The sequence below is a fragment of the Eurosta solidaginis genome, chromosome 1, assembly GCF_040869045.1.
Source record: "Eurosta solidaginis isolate ZX-2024a chromosome 1, ASM4086904v1, whole genome shotgun sequence".
Lineage (NCBI taxonomy): Eukaryota > Metazoa > Arthropoda > Insecta > Diptera > Tephritidae > Eurosta > Eurosta solidaginis.
In genome coordinates, this window is record NC_090319.1 from 324,875,122 (window position 1) to 324,900,846 (window position 25,725).

The 25,725-nt window shown below is 34.3% G+C and overlaps 2 protein-coding genes across 5 annotated transcripts in view; one reads left to right on the forward strand and one right to left on the reverse strand.

Moving 5' to 3' along the window:
* Nucleotides 1–25,725, forward strand: part of DPCoAC (dephosphocoenzyme A carrier) — a 106,115-nt gene that overhangs the window by 64,059 nt on the left and 16,331 nt on the right. The gene's annotated exons all lie outside the window — the stretch shown is intronic.
* Nucleotides 37–4,099, reverse strand: LOC137237804 (uncharacterized). 2 transcript variants are annotated; one of them, XR_010949039.1, is made up of 3 exons: nt 3,117–4,099; nt 255–3,021; nt 37–163 (listed from the first exon to the last, which is right to left on the reverse strand). XR_010949039.1 is itself a non-coding variant. In XM_067761986.1 (3 exons), the coding sequence occupies exons 2-3, from the start codon at nt 2,823–2,825 to the stop codon at nt 348–350; spliced, it is 2,409 nt and encodes an 802-aa protein (XP_067618087.1). In that variant the 5' UTR covers nt 2,826–3,021; nt 3,117–4,099; the 3' UTR covers nt 341–347. The 2 variants fall into 2 exon arrangements, 1 of the variants encoding a protein (XP_067618087.1); XM_067761986.1 differs by lacking the exon at nt 37–163 and having other exon boundaries at nt 341–2,730; nt 2,800–3,021.

Consider the following 25,725-nt stretch of genomic DNA (forward strand, 5'->3'; position numbering starts at 1 on the left):
TCGGTGTAGCTCTCCGATCAGTTTTAATTATTTTATATTGGGCCAGGTCGTAAAGTTTAATTATTAAATTGTGGAGCTTTTCGGCCGATTTTTTTGAAATAAAACCATCGTTTATTTTATCTTCTACGCGTTTCGACGCATATTCGCGTCTTCCTCAGGAAGGCTTTAATAAATATACGAAAAACAAGATATTTATATTAATCGAATTACATTATACATTGAATCAAATAACATTTTTTCCCTATTGCACTTACTAAGTTAACAATTATTTAAATATCACATCTGGGTATAATCAATGGAAAATTATATATATATAAAAAACACCGCACATCTTCTCTTGTCCAGGCTCAAACATTTTGTGTGATCGCAGTAGCATATGCGCAATTTATGTTGTCAACGTCTTCTTTAAAATTCATTGCTTTGTTAAATTGTTGTTGTATCCGTAACCCTTCTAGCGTCATCCTTCTTCTTGTTCTGTTCTCCACATCCAATATTTTTGTGTTGTTAAAATCAGCTGTGTGGTTATTTTCTATCAGGTGTTGCGATAATGCTGTAGTGTATTTGTTGTTTTTGGCATCGGATTTATGTTCGTTTACCCTTGTTTCAAGCGATCTTTTTGTTGTGCCAATGTAAACCTTATTGCAGCTTTCTCCTTGTTTGCCTTTGCACTGTATTTCATACACTACGTTGTGTAGTTGTTCTTTATTAATTTTGTCCTTTGTTTTTGTGTATATGCTGCGAATTGTGTGATGCGGTTTGTGTGCGTAGCTTAAATTGTTGCTTTTGATAATTTTACCTAAAGTGTTGTTGTCCGTTAGTTGAGGTACATATGTGACGCCAATGTATATTTTGTTGTTGTTATCTTCCCTTTCTGTATTGATATTGCAGTTTCTCGTTTTGTTTTCTGCTGCAGTTATAAATGCTTCTATTACTGCATTAGGGTAGCCATTTTTTTGGAGAATGTTTTTTATATTTCTCTTGTTTTCCTCCATGAACTCCTGGTCGCTCAGGGAGTAGACTTTCTTAATAAAACCTATGGCCGTGTTTTTCTTTTGACTCCATGGGTGGTTCGACAAATAGTGGATCATTCTCGATGATGCTACGGCTTTCTTATACCAATTGGTCCTTATTTTGTTCTCTGTATTATGGACCTCTATATCTAGGAAGGCTAATTTGTTGTTCGTTTCTCTCTCCAGGGTGAATTTTATTTTAGTATGTTGTCCATTGAATATTTTTAGTATCTCTTCCACGTCATTAATCTTAACTATAGCGAACATGTCATCTACATATTTTGTTATGTATTTTACATGTATGTCCTTAGATCTTAGCTCAGTGATGCTGTCGTCAATAATCTTGTCCAACACAATATCTGCTATTGTTGGTGATAAGGGATTGCCCATCGGCATACCATATGTTTGTTGGTAGAAGGTCCCATCGTGTACGAAATAATTATTTTCTCTCAAGCAAAACTCGAGAATTTTGAGAAATTGGGTTTTTGAGATTTTTGTGTGGTTTTGTAAACCTGTCCATTGTTTCATGATTGTGCCAATCGCAAAGTGAATAGGTATGTTTGTGAATAGGGATACTACGTCCAATGATATTAGAGTTTCGTCATCTTCAATTGTTAGATTTTTAATGTTTTCTTTTAGTCGTTGTGAATTCTTTATATTGTATTTGTCCGAAACGATGTTTTGTAGTATCTGACCTACGTATTTTGATAATCTCGAGCATGGTACGTTCACCGAAGAAGAAATAGGCCGCAGAGGTATGTTTTCTTTATGAACTTTAGGTAATCCATATATTCTCGGAGCTGTAGCTGCTGGGCACGACAAGTAGTGTTTTTCTTTCAAATTGATGCTTTGCGTTTTGTAGAGGTCGTTCACGATCTTGTTGTTTTTACGTAATAGAAATTGGGTAGGATCAGTTCTTATGGTTTTGTACGTTAGCTTGTCATCCAAGAGGTCTTTCATTTTGTCTTCGTACTCTGATTTGTACATCATCACAGTCTTACTACCTTTATCCGCGTTCATGATAACTATGGAGTCCTTATGTTGTTTTAGGAACCGTTTGGTTTCTTCATAGATTTGCAATATGAATTTCTCTTTCGGACTGTTTCTAAATTTATTTTTAAAGTTGTTTACCCTAGTTGCAAATTTGCATCTAACTATGTCTTTCTCTCTATCATCTGGCATCGTCTGTATGCCTTGCTCGATATCTGCTATTAACTGTACGGGCGAGAAAGTCTTTTTCGAGATGGGAAGCGCGAATTTATTACCCAGGGATAGTAGCCACCGGCACTCTGTGGGAATGTTAATCTTTGTCTTGTTCGTAAACCAATCTTCATTATATTTCAAATTATATTTTTCAAAGGTTTCTTTTATTGCAGTGAGCAGTTTTTTATTTAGATTTATTTCAATTTTCTTTTTGGTACCCTCTAAGTATTGATTTTGAGATGCAACTATTGAGTTATACTCTTTTTCATCCAAAATTTCACCCATTGCTTGCTTGGTTTTTCTTATAAGATCATTAACCATTTTAATTTTTATATTTGCCTCTTTGATTTCTAAGTTGAGTACTTTTATTAAAAATTGGTTTTCTATATTCTGCATTTCCTTCTTCGTTATTTCAAGTTTAAATCCCAATACTATTTTACTTGTCTTACCCTTTAAATGTGGTGGTGTGATCCCATAGTCCTTACATTTAAGTAAAAATTTTAGTCGTTGTTGTTGTCTTGCGAGAGTCAGATGGTGTTTTTTGTATTCTTTAATTAGTTGGCAAGTGTCTATATTGTATTTGTACCTTATATGCTGGAAAAAATGTCTCATCTTGCTGCTTTTTTGTTTTTCGTATTTGCTGCTTCGGTGTAGCTCTCCGATCAGTTTTAATTATTTTATATTGGGCCAGGTCGTAAAGTTTAATTATTAAATTGTGGAGCTTTTCGGCCGATTTTTTTGAAATAAAACCATCGTTTATTTTATCTTCTACGCGTTTCGACGCATATTCGCGTCTTCCTCAGGAAGGCTTTAATAAATATACGAAAAACAAGATATTTATATTAATCGAATTACATTATACATTGAATCAAATAACATTTTTTTTTTCTCTATTGCACTTACTAAGTTAACAATTATTTAAATATCACATCTGGGTATAATCAATGGAAAATTATATATATATAAAAAACACCGCACATCTTCTCTTGTCCAGGCTCAAACATTTTGTGTGATCGCAGTAGCATATGCGCAATTTATGTTGTCAACGTCTTCTTTAAAATTCATTGCTTTGTTAAATTGTTGTTGTATCCGTAACCCTTCTAGCGTCATCCTTCTTCTTGTTCTGTTCTCCACATCCAATATTTTTGTGTTGTTAAAATCAGCTGTGTGGTTATTTTCTATCAGGTGTTGCGATAATGCTGTAGTGTATTTGTTGTTTTTGGCATCGGATTTATGTTCGTTTACCCTTGTTTCAAGCGATCTTTTTGTTGTGCCAATGTAAACCTTATTGCAGCTTTCTCCTTGTTTGCCTTTGCACTGTATTTCATACACTACGTTGTGTAGTTGTTCTTTATTAATTTTGTCCTTTGTTTTTGTGTATATGCTGCGAATTGTGTGATGCGGTTTGTGTGCGTAGCTTAAATTGTTGCTTTTGATAATTTTACCTAAAGTGTTGTTGTCCGTTAGTTGAGGTACATATGTGACGCCAATGTATATTTTGTTGTTGTTATCTTCCCTTTCTGTATTGATATTGCAGTTTCTCGTTTTGTTTTCTGCTGCAGTTATAAATGCTTCTATTACTGCATTAGGGTAGCCATTTTTTTGGAGAATGTTTTTTATATTTCTCTTGTTTTCCTCCATGAACTCCTGGTCGCTCAGGGAGTAGACTTTCTTAATAAAACCTATGGCCGTGTTTTTCTTTTGACTCCATGGGTGGTTCGACAAATAGTGGATCATTCTCGATGATGCTACGGCTTTCTTATACCAATTGGTCCTTATTTTGTTCTCTGTATTATGGACCTCTATATCTAGGAAGGCTAATTTGTTGTTCGTTTCTCTCTCCAGGGTGAATTTTATTTTAGTATGTTGTCCATTGAATATTTTTAGTATCTCTTCCACGTCATTAATCTTAACTCTAGCGAACATGTCATCTACATATTTTGTTATGTATTTTACATGTATGTCCTTAGATCTTAGCTCAGTGATGCTGTCGTCAATAATCTTGTCCAACACAATATCTGCTATTGTTGGTGATAAGGGATTGCCCATCGGCATACCATATGTTTGTTGGTAGAAGGTCCCATCGTGTACGAAATAATTATTTTCTCTCAAGCAAAACTCGAGAATTTTGAGAAATTGGGTTTTTGAGATTTTTGTGTGGTTTTGTAAACCTGTCCATTGTTTCATGATTGTGCCAATCGCAAAGTGAATAGGTATGTTTGTGAATAGGGATACTACGTCCAATGATATTAGAGTTTCGTCATCTTCAATTGTTAGATTTTTAATGTTTTCTTTTAGTCGTTGTGAATTCTTTATATTGTATTTGTCCGAAACGATGTTTTGTAGTATCTGACCTACGTATTTTGATAATCTCGAGCATGGTACGTTCACCGAAGAAGAAATAGGCCGCAGAGGTATGGACAATGGACAACATACTAAAATAAAATTCACCCTGGAGAGAGAAACGAACAACAAATTAGCCTTCCTAGATATAGAGGTCCATAATACAGAGAACAAAATAAGGACCAATTGGTATAAGAAAGCCGTAGCATCATCGAGAATGATCCACTATTTGTCGAACCACCCATGGAGTCAAAAGAAAAACACGGCCATAGGTTTTATTAAGAAAGTCTACTCCCTGAGCGACCAGGAGTTCATGGAGGAAAACAAGAGAAATATAAAAAACATTCTCCAAAAAAATGGCTACCCTAATGCAGTAATAGAAGCATTTATAACTGCAGCAGAAAACAAAACGAGAAACTGCAATATCAATACAGAAAGGGAAGATAACAACAACAAAATATACATTGGCGTCACATATGTACCTCAACTAACGGACAACAACACTTTAGGTAAAATTATCAAAAGCAACAATTTAAGCTACGCACACAAACCGCATCACACAATTCGCAGCATATACACAAAAACAAAGGACAAAATTAATAAAGAACAACTACACAACGTAGTGTATGAAATACAGTGCAAAGGCAAACAAGGAGAAAGCTGCAATAAGGTTTACATTGGCACAACAAAAAGATCGCTTGAAACAAGGGTAAACGAACATAAATCCGATGCCAAAAACAACAAATACACTACAGCATTATCGCAACACCTGATAGAAAATAACCACACAGCTGATTTTAACAACACAAAAATATTGGATGTGGAGAACAGAACAAGAAGAAGGATGACGCTAGAAGGGTTACGGATACAACAACAATTTAACAAAGCAATGAATTTTAAAGAAGACGTTGACAACATAAATTGCGCATATGCTACTGCGATCACACAAAATGTTTGAGCCTGGACAAGAGAAGATGTGCGGTGTTTTTTATATATATATAATTTTCCATTGATTATACCCAGATGTGATATTTAAATAATTGTTAACTTAGTAAGTGCAATAGGGAAAAAATGTTATTTGATTCAATGTATAATGTAATTCGATTAATATAAATATCTTGTTTTTCGTATATTTATTAAAGCCTTCCTGAGGAAGACGCGAATATGCGTCGAAACGCGTAGAAGATAAAATAAACGATGGTTTTATTTCAAAAAAATCGGCCGAAAAGCTCCACAATTTAATAATTAAACTTTACCACCTGGCCCAATATAAAATAGTTTAAAATAAATTTGGAAGGAAATAAATGACATTTTTCGAAAAGTGTTCAGACTTTCCGAGTTTTAACATCCTTACTTGAATGCGAATACTTCTTGAAAAACAAACTATGGGACCATAAAGATACCCTTAAATAACATTTAGATTGGAAATTAGGAAACGTAAAACCTGCTAAGCCTAATTTTTGTAAATTTGAAACATATTTTGCATCCGAACGCTTGCGAAAAATCACGTTTTTTAAAGAGTTAAGAGTAAGTTTTTAAAAGTTTTTTTTTTATTAGTTTGATGGGTCATATATATGTATGTAGGTATTGATAACGTTATTTGTGTTTGCAATATTGAGGGCGATCTCCGTCGCTTTCCAAAAATATAATAAAGTTTAATCTTGCGACAGCTGCATTCTTAATTGATTGTCGATGTGTAAAATAATCTGACAGATGTCGCTGTGGAGAATGTAATCAGTATTTGCGATATAACGTGTTTAAAAAATAGCAACTAATTTTGGGGAAGCACTCTAATGTACATAAATTCTACGTGGTTTTATTTAGTTAATAAATAGTTCAATTAAATTTGCTAAATTTTTGTTTATTCACCAAACAGCAGCGCTACCGGCAAACCATGACGGGCACAATAAATTCAAAGTCCAAATGCAACAATTTAAAAATAAACTGAGTGCATTACAAAATGTGTTTTCATGTGTTACACAATTGCCAAATACTCGTAAATAAGCATTAATTTGAGTATATAAATATATATTGTATGCATGTAAATAACTATATTCGTTTAAATTAGTCAACGCCATGACAAAAGTCATAAACATTTACGTCAACTTGTTATTGTTCGTTGGCATCAGCTGTTTTCTATTGTTGTTATTGCTTATACAATTTATTTTTCCTCGTTCAAAACTGGCATTGTTTTTGTTTATCTTAAAAAATTTGAGGTTAATTTTACGTTTTGCGAATTGCCGAGCCTACATACGCTATAACTTTTTATACCCAGCTGTACTTGTACGCAGGGTATTATAACTTTGATTCGATAACGGTTGGTTGTACAGGTATAAAGGAATCGAGATAGATATAGACTTCCATATATCAAAATCATCAGTATCGAAAACAAACTTGATTGAGCCCGTCCGCCCGTCTGTCCGTCTGTCCGTTAACACGATAACTTGAGTAAATATTGAGATATCTTCACCAAATTTGGTACACGAGCTTATCTTGACCCAGAATAGATTTGTATTGAAAATGAGCGAAATCGGATGATAACCACGCCCACTTTTTATATATATATCATTTTAGAAGCACACAAAAAACCTGATTATTTAGTAAATAAAACACCAAGGATGTTGAAATTTGACGTGTGGACTGATATTGAGACACTTGATAAAAATTTGAAAAAATTTTTAAAATGGGCGTGGCACCTCCCACTTGTGATAAAATCAATTTTACAAACATTATTAATCATAAATCAAAAATCGTTAAACCTATCGTAACAAAATTTGGCAGAGAGGTTGCCTTTACTATAACGAATGCTTTGAAGAAAAATTAACGAAATCGGTTAAGGACCACGCCCACTTTTATATAAAATATTTTAAAAGGGTCGTGGACGAAAAAAAAAAATAAGCTATAAGCAAAAAAGCAAAAAAGCTATAAGCAAAAAAGAGCTTTATATCAATGGTATTTCATTTCCCAAGTGGATTTATAACAATAAATAGGAAAAACTTTAAATTTAAAAAATGGGCGTGGCACCGCCCCTTTTATGACTAAGCAATCTTCTATGCTTCGGGAGCCATAACTTGAAGAAAAAATTAGTTCAGAATAGAACCATATGTAAGTATATGTATTATTGCGCAGCCTTGTAACACTATTAAGCACACAAAACAAACAACAACAGCATTTCAAGTGTATATCTGGGTATGTAATGTTCGGTTTCACCCGAACTTAGACTTCCTTACTTGTTTTAAATATACTTACCCATGCACATACCTTGCAGGAATTCACTCGCGCTGACCTTAGGCTAGCTTTAATATAAGGAATACGTGTACTATTCCTTCAACGTTCCGGTATCAAGGGTTTTCCTCCCATCTCCTTTCGCCACCGTCCATGATGACCGGTATCTTGAGAAACTTACATAGCGTAATTTCCTCAGTCAAACATAATATTTGTTTTGGCAAGAATTACTCTCAGTGAGATATTTCTGAAATAGTTAACTAAAGCCCCTATTATGAGCATTTTTCGATCTTCGATCTACGCTGGCTATCGAACATCGAAAATCGAATTTGAAATTGGTATTATGACATCTAATCTCTGTCGAAATTTTCATTGTGTATCTAATTTTGAAGCGAATAGAAATTTGTTGTCGACGCTGTATCGAATTAGAAGAAAATTGTTTGAAACCCAAGTTTTTGGTGTTTATCTTCTACCTTTTTGCTACCTTATAGTAATTTCAAACTATTTGTGTTAATCGTATATAAAGTAAATTAATATCCACTCAAAAGTTATTTTAAAGAAAATGTTATATTTTCATGATGCAAAATTGAATAATGATGAAAATATTTTAAAATAGAAAAATCAATATTGAAAATTAAAATATTGTAAAACAAAGTAACATAATAACAAGTTAAATAAAAATAATTGAGTCAATATAATTTAAGAACCCTACATATAGGTCCAAGGTTGTGAATACAAAACAACTGATTGGAAGACTGGTTTCAAAAATTGCACAAAATCCGTTTTTAACAAAAGGAACTTGCCGAAAGGATCAGGTGGAAAAAACTCCGAGTGCATTCTCTCTCAGTTGAGACAATCCCTAGCGCAAAATCTGAGAATAGTTGGCAATTTCAAAATGGTTGGAATAGACTTGGCTCTTGTGCATTATTGCAGCCATTCATCTTTACTAGATAACAAGTCCATGAACGCTTCTATAGTCATTATGAAGTTTAGTTTTTAACACATGTAGCAACATGTTTAGAAAGTTATGCGTTCAAATTCATTTCAGCGTTTTATACTTCTGGCTAGTTCCAGTACTTCAGGTTTTTTCTTCATAATAAATAATTATACTCAGCTGAGCAGAGCTCGCAGAGTATATTAACTTTGTTCGCATAACGGTAACGGCACAAACTAATCGAGATAGATATAGACTTCTATATATCAAAATGATCTTGGCGAAAAAAGAAATGTATTTAAATTTTGAAGTATCTTGATGAAATTTGGTATGTAGGTTCCTGGGCACTCATCTCAGACCGCTATTTAAAATGAACGAAATCGGACTATAACCACGTCCACTTTTTCGATATCGAATATTTCGAAAAACCGAAAAAGTGCGACAATTTATGACCAAAGACGGATAAAGCGATGAAACTTGGTATGTGGGTTGAGCTTATGACGTAGAATAGAAAATTAGTAAAATTTTGGACAATGGGCGTGGCACCGCCCACTTTTGAAAGAAGGTAATTTGAAAGTTTTGCAAGCCATAATTTGGCAGTCGTTGAAGATATCATGATGAAATCTGGCAAGAGCGTTACTCTTATTCATATATGTGAGCTAAATAAAAATTAGCAAAATCGTATGACGAACACGCCCACTAAAAAAAAACAATTTTTAAGTCAAATTATAACAAAAAATTTAATATCTTTACAGTATATAAGTAAATTATGTCAAAATTCAACTCCAGTAATGATATGGTGCAACAAAATACAAAAATAAAAGAAAGTTTCAAAATGGGCGTGGCTCCGCCCTTTTTCATTTAATTTGTCTAGAATACTTTTAATGCCATAAGTCGAACAAAAATTTACCAATCCAAATCTGGTAGGGGCATAGATTCTATAACTGTTTTCTGTGAAAATGGGCGAAATCGGTTGAAGCCACGCCCAGTTTTTATACACAGTCGACCGTCTGTCCTTCCACTCGGCCCTTAACACGATCACTTGAGCAAAAATCGATATATCTTTGCTAAACTTAGTTCACTTTAACTTGGTATAAAAAATGGCCGAAATCCGACTATGACCACTCCCACTTTTTCGATATCGAAAATTACGAAAAATTAAAAAAATGCCATAATTCTATACTAAATATGAAAAAAGGGATGAAACATTGTAATTGGATTGGTTTATTGACGCAAAATATAACTTTAGAAAAAACTTTGTAAAATGGGTGTGACACCTTCCATATTAAATTGAATAAAATGAAAAAGTTCTGCAGGGCGAAATCAAAAGCCCTTGGAATCTTGGCAGGGATACTGTTCGTGGTATTACATATATAAGTAAATTAGCGATACCCGACAGATGATGTTCTGGGTCACGCTGGTCAACATTTTGGTCGATATCTCGAAAACGCCTTCACATATACAACTAAGGGCCACTCCCTTTTAAAACCCTCATTAATACCTTTAATTTGATACCCATATCGTACAAGCACATTCTAGAGTCACCCCTGGTCCACCTTTATGGCGATATCCCGAAATGGCGTCCACCTATAGAACTATAGCCCACTCCCTTTTAAAATACTCTTTAATACCTTCCATTTGATACCCATGTCATACAAACACATACATGGTGATTTTCTCTTATTTTGTCTCCAAATCTCTCAGCTTAGTATGTAATGTTCGGTTACACCCGAACTTAGCCTTCCTTACTTGTTTTGCTTTTATTTTATTTGACAGATGATGGGAATGTGCTTTTCTGAAGGGTTGAATTTATCGAAGTATCGAACAATGACACTAGTCTTGATCGAATGAGTGCCATAATACCGAATGAAAATTCGTTCGATCAGCTCTTTCGACCACTGTCGAAGATCGAATTTGTCTCATAATAGGGGCCAATAGGGGCCAAATAGGGGGGTATTTTCTGAAAACTTCTTACTCCATTTCCTGCAGGGTGTTTATGTTTTCGCATTCGTGCTTATTAAAATCAAGAAGTAAATAAAAATATTAACATCCCAATATTATACATATATTTCCTTTGTACGTGTGTATCACATTGGGGATTAAGCACTAATTTCATTCAAAACCACTTACAGGTTCGAAAAATCAACCGATTGCAACAATGTTTACACAAAAATTTTCGTAATTGAATTCTGAAGAGACTCGCATCGCTTGATTCTTCAAATTAAGTTGTTTATCAAACAATTTGTTGCAAAATAGCCTATTCTTTGCAGAACTTTATATTATAATACGTATTGTAACGAATTTAGTGCAATTCCTCTTATTTGCAACCTTCTGATAACGTTCGAATCACTAAACTGTTGAATAAATAGCTCCACTATTCAATTATGCAAAATGGTCTTTATTAAAGTACTTCAGAATAACACTACTATTGCTCGCCAGATAGCGTCTTAAATCAAACTGATTGTCGCGCCTCTACTGTTGCTGCCTTTTATACTGTCTGGTTTCCTCGTTGCATATTTCTAGGCTTTTCTATTTCCAGAACTTAATAGTTAGTTATCAGCTATAAAATTACTCAGCTGTAACTACAGATGCATGATTCTTCTTCTCTCAAACCCCATGCGCTTGTATGTGTGAGCGACACTTGCACAACCATTGCATACTTTCGGGAGTATCTCAGATATATGCATGTGGTTGTGCGTTGCTTCTCCGCTGCGTGTACGTACATATGTGTAGACATAATGATTAATTTGGTTATGTGCATACAAGTCACTGCTCAGTATCGGCTTAGAGATGATAGTACCCCTTAGTGTTGCTAGTATTCGTCACAGTATTTGTGTATCACGTTCGTGACATACAATTTTTGCTCAATACTTAAAATAATGATATACACTTTAAGAGATAGTAGGTATTGCTAATCTGAAATTTGACATTCGTTTTGCAAAATTAATTTGTTTAAACAATTTTTTAAAGAACATTTTGCAAAATTGTTGTCTTCTAAATAAGTGCCAAATTTGGGCTTTACAGAAAAAAGGGTCCGAAATGATAGTTTAGTTTATTGAAATACAATTACTTATAAACAAATTATTAAATAAAAAGTTCTGCAATTTTAATAAATCAATCAATTTACATCCATACGAAAATAAATAATGATATAAGTACTTCTAAGAAGGTGCAGGATTTGCTGAATTTAAATTGCCTTTGTAATTCGTAAAATTAAATTATTTAAACAAATGAGTATATGCTTAAATGAGTATATTCTTAATAATTTAAGAATTTTTTTAAACAAATCTTAGTAAAATGATTATTACTTTTTTTTTTTTTTTGAAAAATAACTACCAAATTCTAATTCTATCGAACAAATTCGTCCGAAACAACCGTATTGTACATATACTAAAATATACTAAAATACGAAAGTACGAAAGTTTATGAATATTAAAATATTCGTCTTCAATTAAAAACAAATTGTTACTTAATTTTAAAAATCGGGCGATGTGAGTCTCTTCAAAATTCAATTACAAAAATTTCTGTACAAAAATGATTAAAATCGGTTAGTATTTGTGATATGTAGGTGGTTTTGAAAAGTTCGTCCCCAATGTATGTGACTCCCAAATGACGAGACCGATTGTGATGAAATTTTGTGTGTGTGTTCGAAATTATTTGCGGATGGTTTCGATCATAATTTGGTCCGTTTGTTTCTTATCCTTCCAGGATGTGAACCAGGAGGGGCAGTCCTATTCTAAAAAAAAAAAAAAGAGTTTATGTTGCCCTTTCCTTAAAAACCGGTAGTACCTGTACCTTGATTAGCTTTTTACTTGAGACACGTTGATTTCCGGAAATTGGACCAGGGACCGACCAATTCTAAAAAAATAAATTAGGGTGCGAATTGCTTGAAATTCGGTACAGAGGTACTTCCTTGACCAACTTAATATTGTAAAAACTTTTCTTTCCCGGAAGTGGACCAGTGGCCGACGTATCTTAAAATTCAGTACATGGGTTCCTCTTCGACAAGCTTAATATTTGGGACCCTTTCTTTACAGGAAGTTTATCTGAGCCCGAGCGAGATGTTAGAGAAGAATAAAAAGAACTAGAGAGAAGAGAAACGAGGGAAGAAGAAAACGACTGTGAAAAGAGGGTAAGAAGGAAAGGAGCTAATGAGAAAGGAGGGATGGAAAAGACAGCGAAAAAGAAAGAGGCGCATAGATAGGAGTGAATAAGAGGATGAAGAAAAGGGGGAGAGAATGGAGGCAAAGTAAAAGGTAAAAACTTCTTAAAAGTTATGCAGGTAGACCAAAGTTAGGGCAGAACAACTTCTGCCGGGCCTGCTAGTATTATATATAAGATCGTTGATGCTTTCTAAGTGGATTTTAGTTGCGTATGTTAACCCATTTCTGAGATATAGACCAAAATCTGAAACAGGGTGAACCTATAATAAGTTTTCACAATATGGGTATCAAATTGGATGTGTTAGTTGGGGTTGTGGGAAGGGGCAGGGGTTAGGAATAAGAGCGATATGCAACGGGAGAGTTATACAAAAAGCTAAACGTAGAAAAAGAAAAAAAGGAAAATAAGAGACAGGAGTGGGTATCGGGAAGGGGGAGAAAGAGAAAAGGGAGCGGAAAATAATAGGGGAGAAGAAATAAAGTGGGAGTTGTAAATGGAGATAAGAATGGAGAAAGTGCGAGGGGTGGATAGGGAGGAAGCAATAGAAGGGTAGGATATTAAGAAAAATAAAGGGAGGTGAGTCGAGAAAATGAAATGGAAAAAATACGAAAGAAAAACAGGGATCAAACATGAAGAGGAGGAAGGAAATGCAAGATGATTCAAAAATTTGTTTTGCAGATATTTATATTTTAAATGCCTTTGTTTTCTGAGATACATGCAAGGAAGGAATGCTATCGGGCAGGAGAACGTGTCGAATATCTATCTACAGCTTATATATAATAAAAAAAATATATTAAAAAAAACTAAAAAACATGCAAATATGGTGCCGTTTTAGTATGTACATTCCACATAGAAATTTGATGTTGATATCACCGTAGCACAGAGGTTCATGTCTCCGCTATTAAGCACAACTCGTTTTGTAGCGATTTATTTAACCACTACCGCGAGTCTTCAATAATCGCCGCTAGATGGGCCTAACTCTCCTTTGCTCGCCTAGGCTAGAGAGATACAAAGAAGTATACATAAAAATAAAAAAATAAATGTAAGGCGCGATAACCTCCGAAGTGATCTAAGGCCGAGCTTCTCTTCCAATTTGCGTCATGCTCCTCTTGATTTTCCCTACAAATTGGCCGGACGGGACCTACATGTTTTATGCCGACTCCGAACGGCATCTGCAAGGCAGATGAGTTTTCACTGAGAGCTTTTTATGGCAGAAATACACTCGGAGCACTTGCCAAACACTGCCGAGGGGCGACCCCGCTTAGAACAATTTTCTTCTAATTGAAAAACCTTATTTCTAAAATTTTGATGTTGCTTCGCCCGGGGTGCGAACCCGGGGCATACGGTGTGGTAGGCGGAGCACGCTACCATCACACAACGGTGGCCGCCAGCATACATAAGCGTGTTAAAAATGAATGCGTCTTTTAAAATTGTAACCACGTTAGTTTCATATAGTTTCGTAGTGGTTTATAAAAACAAAGAATTCTGCTTATTCCAAACCTTCTGCTAACGTTCGAGTCGCTAAACTGTTGAATAAATAACTCCAATATTCAATAATGCAAAATGGGCTTTATTAGACTACTTGGAGAGTACTTCACAATAGCATTTATACTTCACAACCAATAGCGTGCTTAAATCAAAACTGATTAGTCATGCCTCAGCTTGTGCTGCTTTTATACTCTCGGTTTCCTCGTCCACCCATTTCTCCTAAGGTCTAGTAATTTCGTGAACTTCATGCTTGGTTACCTGCCATATACATATCGTTAGCTTAATGTGAAAATGTGCTAAGTCACTTTTTTTGAAAAATTGTATTTTAATGCAGTTTTAAAACTGAATTCAAAATACAACGATCACAAAAAAAAAAATATTTTAATTTTAAATTTTTACGTGCTGTGGGGAATGATGTGTAAACGTGCTAAGTCGTCAGCTGTTAAAAAAAAATGTGCTAAGTCAACGAGTCAATAATATCAATCGGAATTACTAGTCATTTCTGTGTGCGTGCATTTTATTTACCTATTTAATTCATTCAGTCTAAAAGTACATGCTTTGTAGTTGTTGTTGTATTAACGATAAAGACACTCCCGAAGGCTTTGGGCCGATGTTGATGGTCCTTTGCCGGATATAGATCCGGTACGTCCCGGTAACAAAGTACTATTAAGGTACTAGCCCGACTATCTCGGGAACGATTTATATGACCACTTTAAACCTTCCAGGCCATCCCGACCTCCCCACCCCCTAGCTCCATGAGGAAGTTTGGGTCGCCAGAGAGCGTTGCGAACACAACCCCTTGAAATTGGATTCACCCAATTCAGACATGCCTTAGGTGTTTGATAAATGCTTTGCGCTGACTTTTATCTACTTGAATTTTTACATGTCGATAACTACATGCTTTCTTACAGACACGTTAAAAATAGAAAACAATTCAAGCTTAAACTTATATAAGCTGTTATTAAAAGTAATAACACTGCTGAATCTATTTGCTGTGTAGATGTATAGTTTTAGTTATAGGTTCATTCATAGCATAATTCGTTTTATGAGTTATTTCGATAAATAACACAGGCCGACAAAATTCAACCATTATTCAGACCCAGAAACCAACTATATATTTCCGATGGTTTATGATGCGCTGAATTCAAATGAATTTTGGTGAAAGAAAACATCTGCGAGGCTACATAACCTCAAATATGGGCAAAAACGGTGTTTTTTGCACTTTTTGGTTAGGATATCTCGAAAACCAGAGCTGATGGAGCAATTTTGAGGCAAGATTTCGATTCATCGCATCAAAATCCTTCGAAAATATATAGTCCGGTTCCTGGGTCTGAGATGCTGTCGGCCTGTGTAATCTATTATGCCGAAGATCACGCAGTGGAATATATGGAATGAACAAATTAGATAAATCAGAGCAATTCGTGCTAAAGTTTATTACATTATAGGGAAGCATGAGTGAGATAAAAGTTCTTCTGTCATGCAAAGCCTGAAGTCCAAGCAATTTGCGCCTGCTGGTATGTGATAGGAGGCCGTCTGGCCAGTGAAGCATATGTAAAGCAATATTTGTAAACAAAATTTTGAACTCCCTCAATTTTATAGTACTTAGATTCATAGAAAGGATTATATATTATTGAGCAATACTCAAGACCACTTCTGACCAAGGATATATAAAGTGCCTTCAACGTCATAGGGACCTTAAAGTCACTGGTGTTAAGTCTACTGAACCCAACCATTGCAACAAATTTTGAAACAGCGAAGTCAATGTGACTAGAAAAAGAGAGTTTGGAGTCAAAAATTACACCCAAGTGTTTACTCTCTTGACAACGATTAAGAGATTTAGCATTTAGTTTGTAGATAAAGTATGTGGCAGTTTTTTTTTTTTTTTTTGGAGCAAGACACAGCATATATTTCAATCATTAAAGGGGAGGAGTGATGGGAAAACATATTGAGTAAAAAGTGGTAAGTCAGGAGAAAAAATGTGTCTCCTGTAAAATTCGTAAAAGTTGACTTAGCATATTTTCACATTAAGCTAACGATATATATTTGTAGTTTGTAGCCATATGCGTGTGTATATGTGTGTACTACTTCGGCTGATGATTATATGTGTTTGTGAATATCTCTCCGTTGCCTTGTATGTATGTGCGTAAATAATCATTGATTTGTTTACGTACATACGAGTGGCTGCTTAGTATCAGTTTAGTGATGCTAGTATCACTTAGTGATGATAATATTCGTCACAATATTGTCATCGGTTGGTTAGTTGAAGCAGGTATTCCATATTTGGCGTAGGGATTCCATATATGAGAAAAAAAAATAGAAGACATTAGGATAGACAGTGAAGAGGAGAAGTGAGGCTCACATTCAAAATGTAGGCAAACAAGTTTTCGGCAGAACAATTTCTGCCGGGTACTCTAGTACATATATAACGAATATGTTGTTTTTTAAATCATCAATAAACAGTTATTTGTGTATTATATTACTAAACCAGAAATACTTCAATCAGCAATGTGCGAAATAGCGTGAAAATTTGCAATCAATTCGTGCGCGAAATTACGTACGTGCATAGAATAAAGTTTTTTGTTTTTTTCCTATATATTTTCATATTAAAAACGCAGTAAATACAGTTTTAATGCAATTCCATATGCTTTTTAAAATTCATAAACAAATAATAATGAGTAAACAAAGTGATACTCAATTATTTGTTCATTGCACTTATCATTTTAACAATGAGTTGGTGTAAATTTGTGCACATTCAAGGTTGGATGGCTTTTTGTACTCAGCGTGCTTTGCACACGAGAGTATACTAACTTTGGTAACATAACGGTTGATCGTAACGGCATAAACGAATCGCGATTAATATAGACTTCCGTATATCAAAATGCTCTATGAAAAAAGGAATTGATTTAGCCATGTCCGTCCGTCTGTCTGTCTGTGTTCCCGATTACTTGAGTAAATGTTGAGATATCTAATTGAAATTTGGCGCTCATCTCTCATCGCTATTTAAAATAAACGAAATCGCATAATGACCACGCCTACTTTCTAGGTATATAACTTTTTTGAAAACACAAAAAACCTGATATTAAGTAAATAATACACCTAGAATGTTGAAATTTTGTGTGTGGACTGATACTGAAGTTCTTAATAAAACATTGAAGAAATTTTTGAAAATGGGCGTGGCACCGCCCACTACTCATAAAATCAATTTTACAAATATTATTAATGATAAATCAAAAACCGTTAAACCTATCATAACAAAATTCGGCATAAGGAATGCTTCGAAGAAAAATTAACGAAATCGGTTAAGGACCACGCCTAGTTTTAAATAAAAGATTTTTAAAATGGTCGTGGCTATATCGAAAAAAAAGAGCTTTATATCACTGGTACTTCTTTTTCCAAGTAAAACTATAAAAAGAAATAGGAAAAACTTAAATTCTTAAAAATGGCCGCGGCATCGCCACTTTTATAACTATGCAATTTTCTATGCTTCGGAAGCCATAACTCGAAGAAAAATTAACGAATCGTAGTAAGATTGGGTACACATTAACTTGGGTCGATTTGTATGAACGAAAGTTAACCGATATCGCGCCATCGATTTTTTGATAGGATTTGGGCTCAGGAAAAAAAGTTCCACTACTCATACCAAAAAAAAAAAAAAATTTTCGAGCCTGCAAGAAAAAAAACGGCGAAAGGGCCAATTTTTCGACCAAAACACTCCCCAAAACCAAAAAATATTTGGTTATCGCCGTTTTTAAAACAGTTTTTTCAAAAAAAAAAAAAAAATACTTTCGGTTTTGGGGAGTGTTTTGGCCGAAAAACTGACCCTTTCACCATTTTTTTTCGCAGTCTCGAAACAATATTTTTAGGTATACGTAGTGGAACTTTTTTTCCTGAGTCCAAATCCTATCGAAAAATCGATGGCGCGATATCGGTTAATAAATCGACCCAGTCTAGTACACATATTTTCCTTATAGCAGGAAATATTTCTAGTAAAAATGGACGGGATCGGTTAAAGACCGCGCCCACTTTTATATAAAAGATGTTTAAAAGGGTCGTAGACTAGAATAATAAGCTATATCCCAGCAAAAATAATTTTGTATCAATGATATTTCACTTACCAAGTTTTATTGTAAGGGGAAATTGGGTGACATTTTTGTTTTTAATGGGCCCCTTTTTCGATCAAGCATTAAACAACATTTCAAGAGCCTCACATTTCAATATTCCAGGTGTATTATTTACTAAATAATCAGATTTTTTGTTTTTCCAAAATGTTATATATAAAAAAAGTGGGGGTGGCTATCATCAGATTTCGCTGTTGTTGTTGTTGTGGGGGCTTTGGGAAGTGTTATCGATGTTGATGGTCCTTTGCCGGATATAGATCCGGTACTTTCCGGTAACAAAGCATCATTAAGGTACTAGCCCTACCATTTCGGGAACGATTTGGTATGACCACATGAAACCTTCTAGGCCATCCCGCCCTCTCACCCCATAGTTCCATGGGGAACTTAGGGTCGCCAGAGCCTCGGCTGTTAATGAAACAGGATTCGCCACGGATAGGTGTGGTTGACAATTGGGTTGGAGAAGCCATATATGTATTGGGCTAGCAACCCCTTGAGAGGGTTGCGCTACACAACCCCTTGAATCAATTTAGTATTTTAGTCACCTCATACGACAGGCATACCTACCGCGGGTATATTCTAAGGCACCTAACCCGCTGGGTGTATCAGATTTCGCTCATTTTAAACACCGATGGTAGAAGAGTGCCAAGGAACCCATATACCATATTTCAATAAGATATCTCAATATTTACTCAAGTTTTCGTGAACACAGGCAGGCGGACGGACGTGGCTAAATCAATTACTTTTTCCATCCTGAGCATTTTGATATATGGAAGTTTATATTTATCTCCATTCGTTTATGCCGTTACGATCACCCGTATGTTACCAAAGTTCATAATATTGAAACATATAGAAATCTTCAAATTTTAGGTATGTTTCCTTTAAATTCAGATGTGTGAAATAAACAGCAGCGTAAATTCAACTTCGGGTACACCCGAACTTAGACTCCCTTACCTTTTTGGGTATAGTTTGTGTTTAAAATATGCCTCAATAGGATTAGAAAAGTGATATATCTGAAATGAACTGTACAATTGAAATTCACGCTGAGTATATAATGTTCGGTTACAACCAAACTTAGGCGAGCTTACTTGTTAAGGTGTGACTTTTGTGACTATGACTTAATTATGATTGGTTGATTTAATTTCAACTGAAAAACGACCTAACATAAATTTTTGGTCAATTTTAGAAATTCTAGCATTTATTGATGAACAAAATTCTCGTAATTTTTGTAAATTTTGGCACCACACGAATTAACCCGTACTAAGTTCATATTTACATATTTTGCGTGAATATTCATCGACTCGTTTATAAATAACTTTGTCAAGATGTTGGATTGAAGCCAATAATCTATTGCCCGCAATCATCTAAAACTATAATATTTAAGACTTGTGTTGTTATTACTTTTTATATCAGTAAAAACATACTCATTACACTGTTAAAAAATATTTTTGAAAAACAAGTTGCGAAAATGTGCTCCCATGAAAAAATATTAGAACAGAAGACGGTCACTTTGGTTGCCATGCAAAAATTACAGCTGATTCCATTCAACACGGCATCTACAGACCACAACCATAATAAAGCAAAGTTGGCGACAACCTTACCCAAGCTTTGGCTTACTTGATTACTTTGACGCAAAAAGTAGCCAAAAGAAAAATTTTATTATCTATTATTTACTTCTATTCTAAGTTTTATTGACAAAATAAAACGGACGCCACTCGCTGACGCTACACAAAAATAGAATTAGGGCTACATCTAAATTCTGTAATTCAGTCTCATCTCATCTGACCTGATTTTCTATAGGTTCATTAAAAAGAAAAGTTGGTTTTTTAAACACAAATGAGCAATTAAATTTATTTACCGCGAGGAAACAAACAAATTTTTCTTCCATTGTGAATTGCTAGAAGTGAAGAATCTTTCTATTCCTGAATTACCATCTTAATTGCTTGTTTGCTTGAGGTCCATGAAATGAATTGCCAATTTGTGTTTTAAAGCAACTATTCTTTTAAATGTGTCTATCGAAAATCGGACTTCGTATTAATATTTGTTTTTGAAATCTAAGTAATAGAAATATGTAAATAATAAAATAAAATACGTTTACGAAATTGTTTGAAAAGCACTATCGAGCAAAGGATTTTGGTAATCGAACACCGGTTTAACAGGTGATCGAGGCTATTTACTATTGTTGAACGTTTTTTCAAACATTTGCTGCTTGAATGAATTCACAATGCTCTCTCTATTCCTGACAGTCATTCTCCCTGCCAGCTTATTTGACAAATATGTAGGGTGGTATATTGGGTATTGTGATCGTTGCAAGGCGAATCCATACCAGGTGGTGGCAAAGCGAATTAAACCAATTCGCCGTGCAGAAGAATGTCAAGTCAAAAGAAAATTTTAATTGATTTCAATTAACTGACACAATATAATTAAAGTACAAGGCGCTGTATGGAAAATAATCAAGAAGAAGCAATCAGCTGTTGGGATAACAACACCTGGTACTGAATTCGCCTTGGTTCGTTGCTGCTACATTTGTTTGTGTAGCTTTCGTTATCTTGTACTTAAATGGTCGTTGTTGTTGTAAGCAGCGTTTGTTTACAAATGGCGTAAATTTTAAAATTCCACAATGATTTTCTATACCTGATAACATTCGTCATAATAGATATCGCTTGAAAGGCATCACCCCCATCGCTTTTGCCGTTGGGAAATCGAAACACGTATGCTTTTAATTTGGTAACTTCTTACATCTGAAGCTAAGCTCATTCAGTGTTCCTCGTTGCTGTTTTTGCATATATCATATATATTATTTCTAATTGCTGTTTTTATGTACGGGTCCCTTTTTTCGATCTTATTTGGAATCCAAATCTTTAAATAAAGTTTTGGTTGTAGTGCTTTTGCTTAGCTATATTTTATTAAAATAATTTGCAAAAAATAAACGATAGTGAGCACACAAAGAAATATATTTGTTCCATGGCACTATTGTGAATATTTGCACTGCATTACCGGTAGTTGCTTTCATACGCCAGATGGCAGCGCAAGCTGTAAGTTTTAATTGATTGATAGAACAGCTGATTTCTGTTGATATTTGATAAGCGACTTTTAGATTGGTTGCGCAAGATGCGCACGGGTAGGGTTCGTATACATATAATATAGCAACTCATGGAAACATGCAAATGCCTCTTACAGGTTGCAAATCGCACAAACCGAGCAATTTCTTTTGGAAATATTTGCAAGGTTTCCATGATTATCCCGTATTTGGGAGTGAGTATCCATTATACATACATATGTATAAGAATTTAGTTTTCTTGTGACACACTACATATGTATGTGCGATCTTGATTTACCGACCAGATCAACTCCAACCCTGATAAACCATTAAGTCTTTATTGTCATTGGCTTTTTTCTCGAATGATCTAATCTTTATGGAAATCGGCACTCCCTTTCTGCTTCATTTTGTTATCGATAGTTATAAAAAAGTTAGTTAATCGACAAATTGACATAAATATGTACTAGTTTATAATAATGCTAATCTGAACTTGAAATTTGTATTCATACTTTAGGAAAATGCAAGCATTTGTTATCTTAAGCGTCCTTTTCAATACCACCAAAGCAAACTTGTCCATTCATTCATCTAATCCCTACGCTGATTAGCCGGTCAAAGTCGCTGTTGCTTTTGGCGCACTAATGAGAGTATTCTAATATATATAGATCAAGTATATATAACCCTGGCCTTTATATAGTTGCAAGTTTTTGCCTACATATTAATCTTTCCTGTGTCTACCCTGTAGAAAAAACTTGAATATTAAAAGAATGAATGTAAAAGAATTGTACTAAGTAGATACCTCATTACTTTTCTTATTAAACTAGAAAAGGCTCACAAAAGATTACAAATTGTAATGAACTCATTTAGATACTGAAATGTTGCTCCATCCAACTGTAACGAGTTGGAGTATAGTTGAAGCGGTAGTGAAGTGCAAGTCGATAGATAATGCTTTTAAAAAGTTCTCAGAAAGAAAAAGAGACCGTGTTCATATGTTCTCCTGTATGTGCGAGCTTCAATAAGAAAACTGAAAGCATTGGCGCGACCCTCTTAGAAATTGTTTTCTAACACTATGCGACAAAATCAACCTTTTTCTGGGTATTGCACCAAACCAACTTTTTTTATGAGATTGAGGCTTAAGTCTAAAAAGTACTATCTCCGTTTTCCTAATTTAGCCTCCAAAAAATAGATATCGGCTTGCGAAATTCTACATTTCGAAATTTTTTTTTTAAAGCATTCAGCAAATTAAAAAAAGTAAAAATGTGGTCGTGGTCCGGTCTTTTCCCTTATTTGAAGGGCTGAATTCCTTTTTTGAGAAATTTAGTATAACATCTGTTATACGAGGTGAAAAGTCAGAACTTCATTTTTTTTCATATTTTCGAAGCTCTGACTTTTCACCTCGTATAACGGCTGTTAACTAAATTTCTCAAAAAAAGAATTCAGCCCCAGCCAGCATTTTTTGAAAATTTTGATCAAAAAATATTCAAATATCATACCCCAAGATGATTAAAAACGTTCAAATTTAAAAGCATTTTCTGTTCGAAAATTAACGTATTGTAAAAATGTACCATAAATGTGATTATTCTTGAATAATCATTTAGGATTCATATTTCGAAACGCTTTTTGTTCATATCTGATATCATTTTAAAATAGGGCTTTAATTGTTCTAGAGTAATATTTGAATGCTTTTCACAGTCATTTTCTGATCATATTCGTGAACATATTTCAATCATTTTGGTTGAGATTTTTAAATAATTTTTGAAATGCGATTATCATACATTTATTCTTCATATCTCATACAAAATAAGATAGTACATAGTAATCTCATTTCATCAGGGGAAGAAAGCATGCGGAAGTGAGCTATTGAACAAAAGGTAATTCGCAAACAAACTAGACCAATATACACCTGCGACTACAACATCCAGCATCAGTTATGATCGTTAACATCTTAAAATACGATATGGTACGTGATGCTGGTACATATGTCAAGAGAGTTTCACTTACCTGGGGTTCAAATAGTTCACAACTTTTGTATTGTCTAATGTTGGATTTATATTTTCTGGGAAGCCGAAGATGGAGAAATGGTTGGGGACATCTTTTGTTACGAGCAGTATATACATATGTACATTATTTCTTGTCTTGAAGAATAAAATTTTAATATATTTTTTCTGAACTTCATGATTGAAAAAATGTGTGTATGCGAAAAAATAAGATCTTCAATCAAAAGTAAAATTTTAACAAGTATAAAATTCATTATTCAGTCACCAAAGATTGTCAGAAAAGATTCAGAAAGCTGAATGAAAAATGATTAAAATTTGTGATCACCTAAAGTAAACACATTTGATTCAAATATGATTCCAAAATGTGATTAAAAAACTATATTCAGTTTTTGATCATCAAAAGAATTCATATTTGATTATTTATTTTGTTCAATTGTATAACTCATTATTTAGTCAGAAAGAGTAATCAAATTCTATTGAAATGTAGGGAAATTCAAAATTTAATTACCTAAATTCTGAGTGGGGCCATTGAAATAAAAGAAAAAGGCGGACCACGACCACATTTTTACTTTTTTAATTTGCTGAACGCGTTAAGAAAAAAACAAAATTTCGAAATGTAGCATTTCGAACTTCGAAATCCGATATTTTTTTTTTTTGGAGGCGAACTACTAAAAACGGAGATAGTACTTTGTCTACGTAAGCCTCAATCTCTACAAAAGAGTGGGTTTGGTCCAATACCAAGCCGGCTGTTGCACGTTGTAATTGAAAAAAAAAACTGTTTTCGAAGGTTTTTTTTGCTGCTTTTCCCGCTCCTTGAACCCAGTACTTGGTAGGCGGAGCACGCTAGGCGGCCACATCAAGGCGGCTGCCCTATCTAGACTGCCTTTTTGAAAACGATCTATCATAGCATACTTCTGGAAAATCTTTTATATCCGAATAAGTTCGCAAAACTTTTTAAAAGGATGTTTTTAAAAAAATTTTATTGAATATCGTCCTCTCTCAGAATTTGGTTTAAATTTAATAAATTTTCAGTTCTTCAATCTGAGATAGTTAGCAATTAGAATTTCGAAATACATATTCTTAAAACAATTTTTCGAATTCGAAAATAATTTGGAAATATATTCTTGTATACTTTTCAATCCCGATAAAATAAGTAAATAGTTTCAAAACTCAAATTTTTATAGTTTTTCAAAATTTGGAAATTCGAAGACTTTTCGAAGTTTCAGATTCTGCTTATCACTTTAAAACTGTGAGCCATACCAGATAACCGCAACTACGGAAGTTTAAAATATTCGAAACTATACATCGCTGATTTTGATTGAATTTCTCACGAGTATTCACAGCATATTTGAAACATTTTCGAAATTCGAATTTTTTCGTATGCTTTATTTCCATTGGTATAAGTTCGTTTCGACACACCAATTGAGTTGCTTGAAAAGTTGATAAGTGGAATTTCTTGTTATAGTTGACTGAATATGTAGCTCTTATCAGGACTTAGAGATATGGTCTCGTTTTAGACTTGTGCTGCCATACTGCCGAGTCCCATTTGATTAAAAGTTATATGTTCTTGTAGAAATTGGTTTAAAGGCGGTGAAGAAGTTAGGAGAAATGCTACACTGGAAGGATAAACTAGAGGAAGACCGAAAAAACTCTGGTAATAGCGTTTAACTCGAACGCACGCATCAAGACGTTTACAGCTACCAGAAGAAGGCGAAATAAAAATTTTCCATTCCCAAATTACCAAACAATATTTGCATCCTTTGCCTTTGTCCTTATCATTGATGCCCATACAGCAAATACATATGAACTGTTGCAAGTTAAGTATGTATGCTATCCAACTGAAGCTCCACAAGTGCCACCAGAGCCTTGCTACTAATTAGATTTTGCTCATACCTAATTAGTTCAACTATTTGTATTTCTTTTTATACTTAGCTGAGCAGAGCTCACAGAGTAAAATTAATTTTGTTCGCATAACGGTACCCTGTAACGGCATAAACTAATCGAAAAAAAGAAATTCATTTAGCCATGTCCGTCCGCCCGTAAACATGATAACTTGAGTAAATGTTGAGGTATCTTGATAAAATTTGGTATGTACTTTCCTGGGAATTCATCTCAGATCGCTATTTAAAATTGACGAAATCGGACTATAACCATGCCCACTTTTTCGATATCGAAAATTTCGAAAAACCGAAAAACTGCGATAATCCATTAC

What these genes read in the sequence shown, in the direction of transcription:
- LOC137237804 (XM_067761986.1), bottom strand. Translation starts at nt 2,825, where the DNA reads ATGAGACATTTTTTCCAGCATATAAG. An exon ending in CATTTTTTCCAGCATATAAG is followed by an intron (nt 2,731 to 2,799) that starts GTACAAATACAA and finishes GACTCTCGCAAG; the next exon opens with ACAACAACAACGACTAAAAT.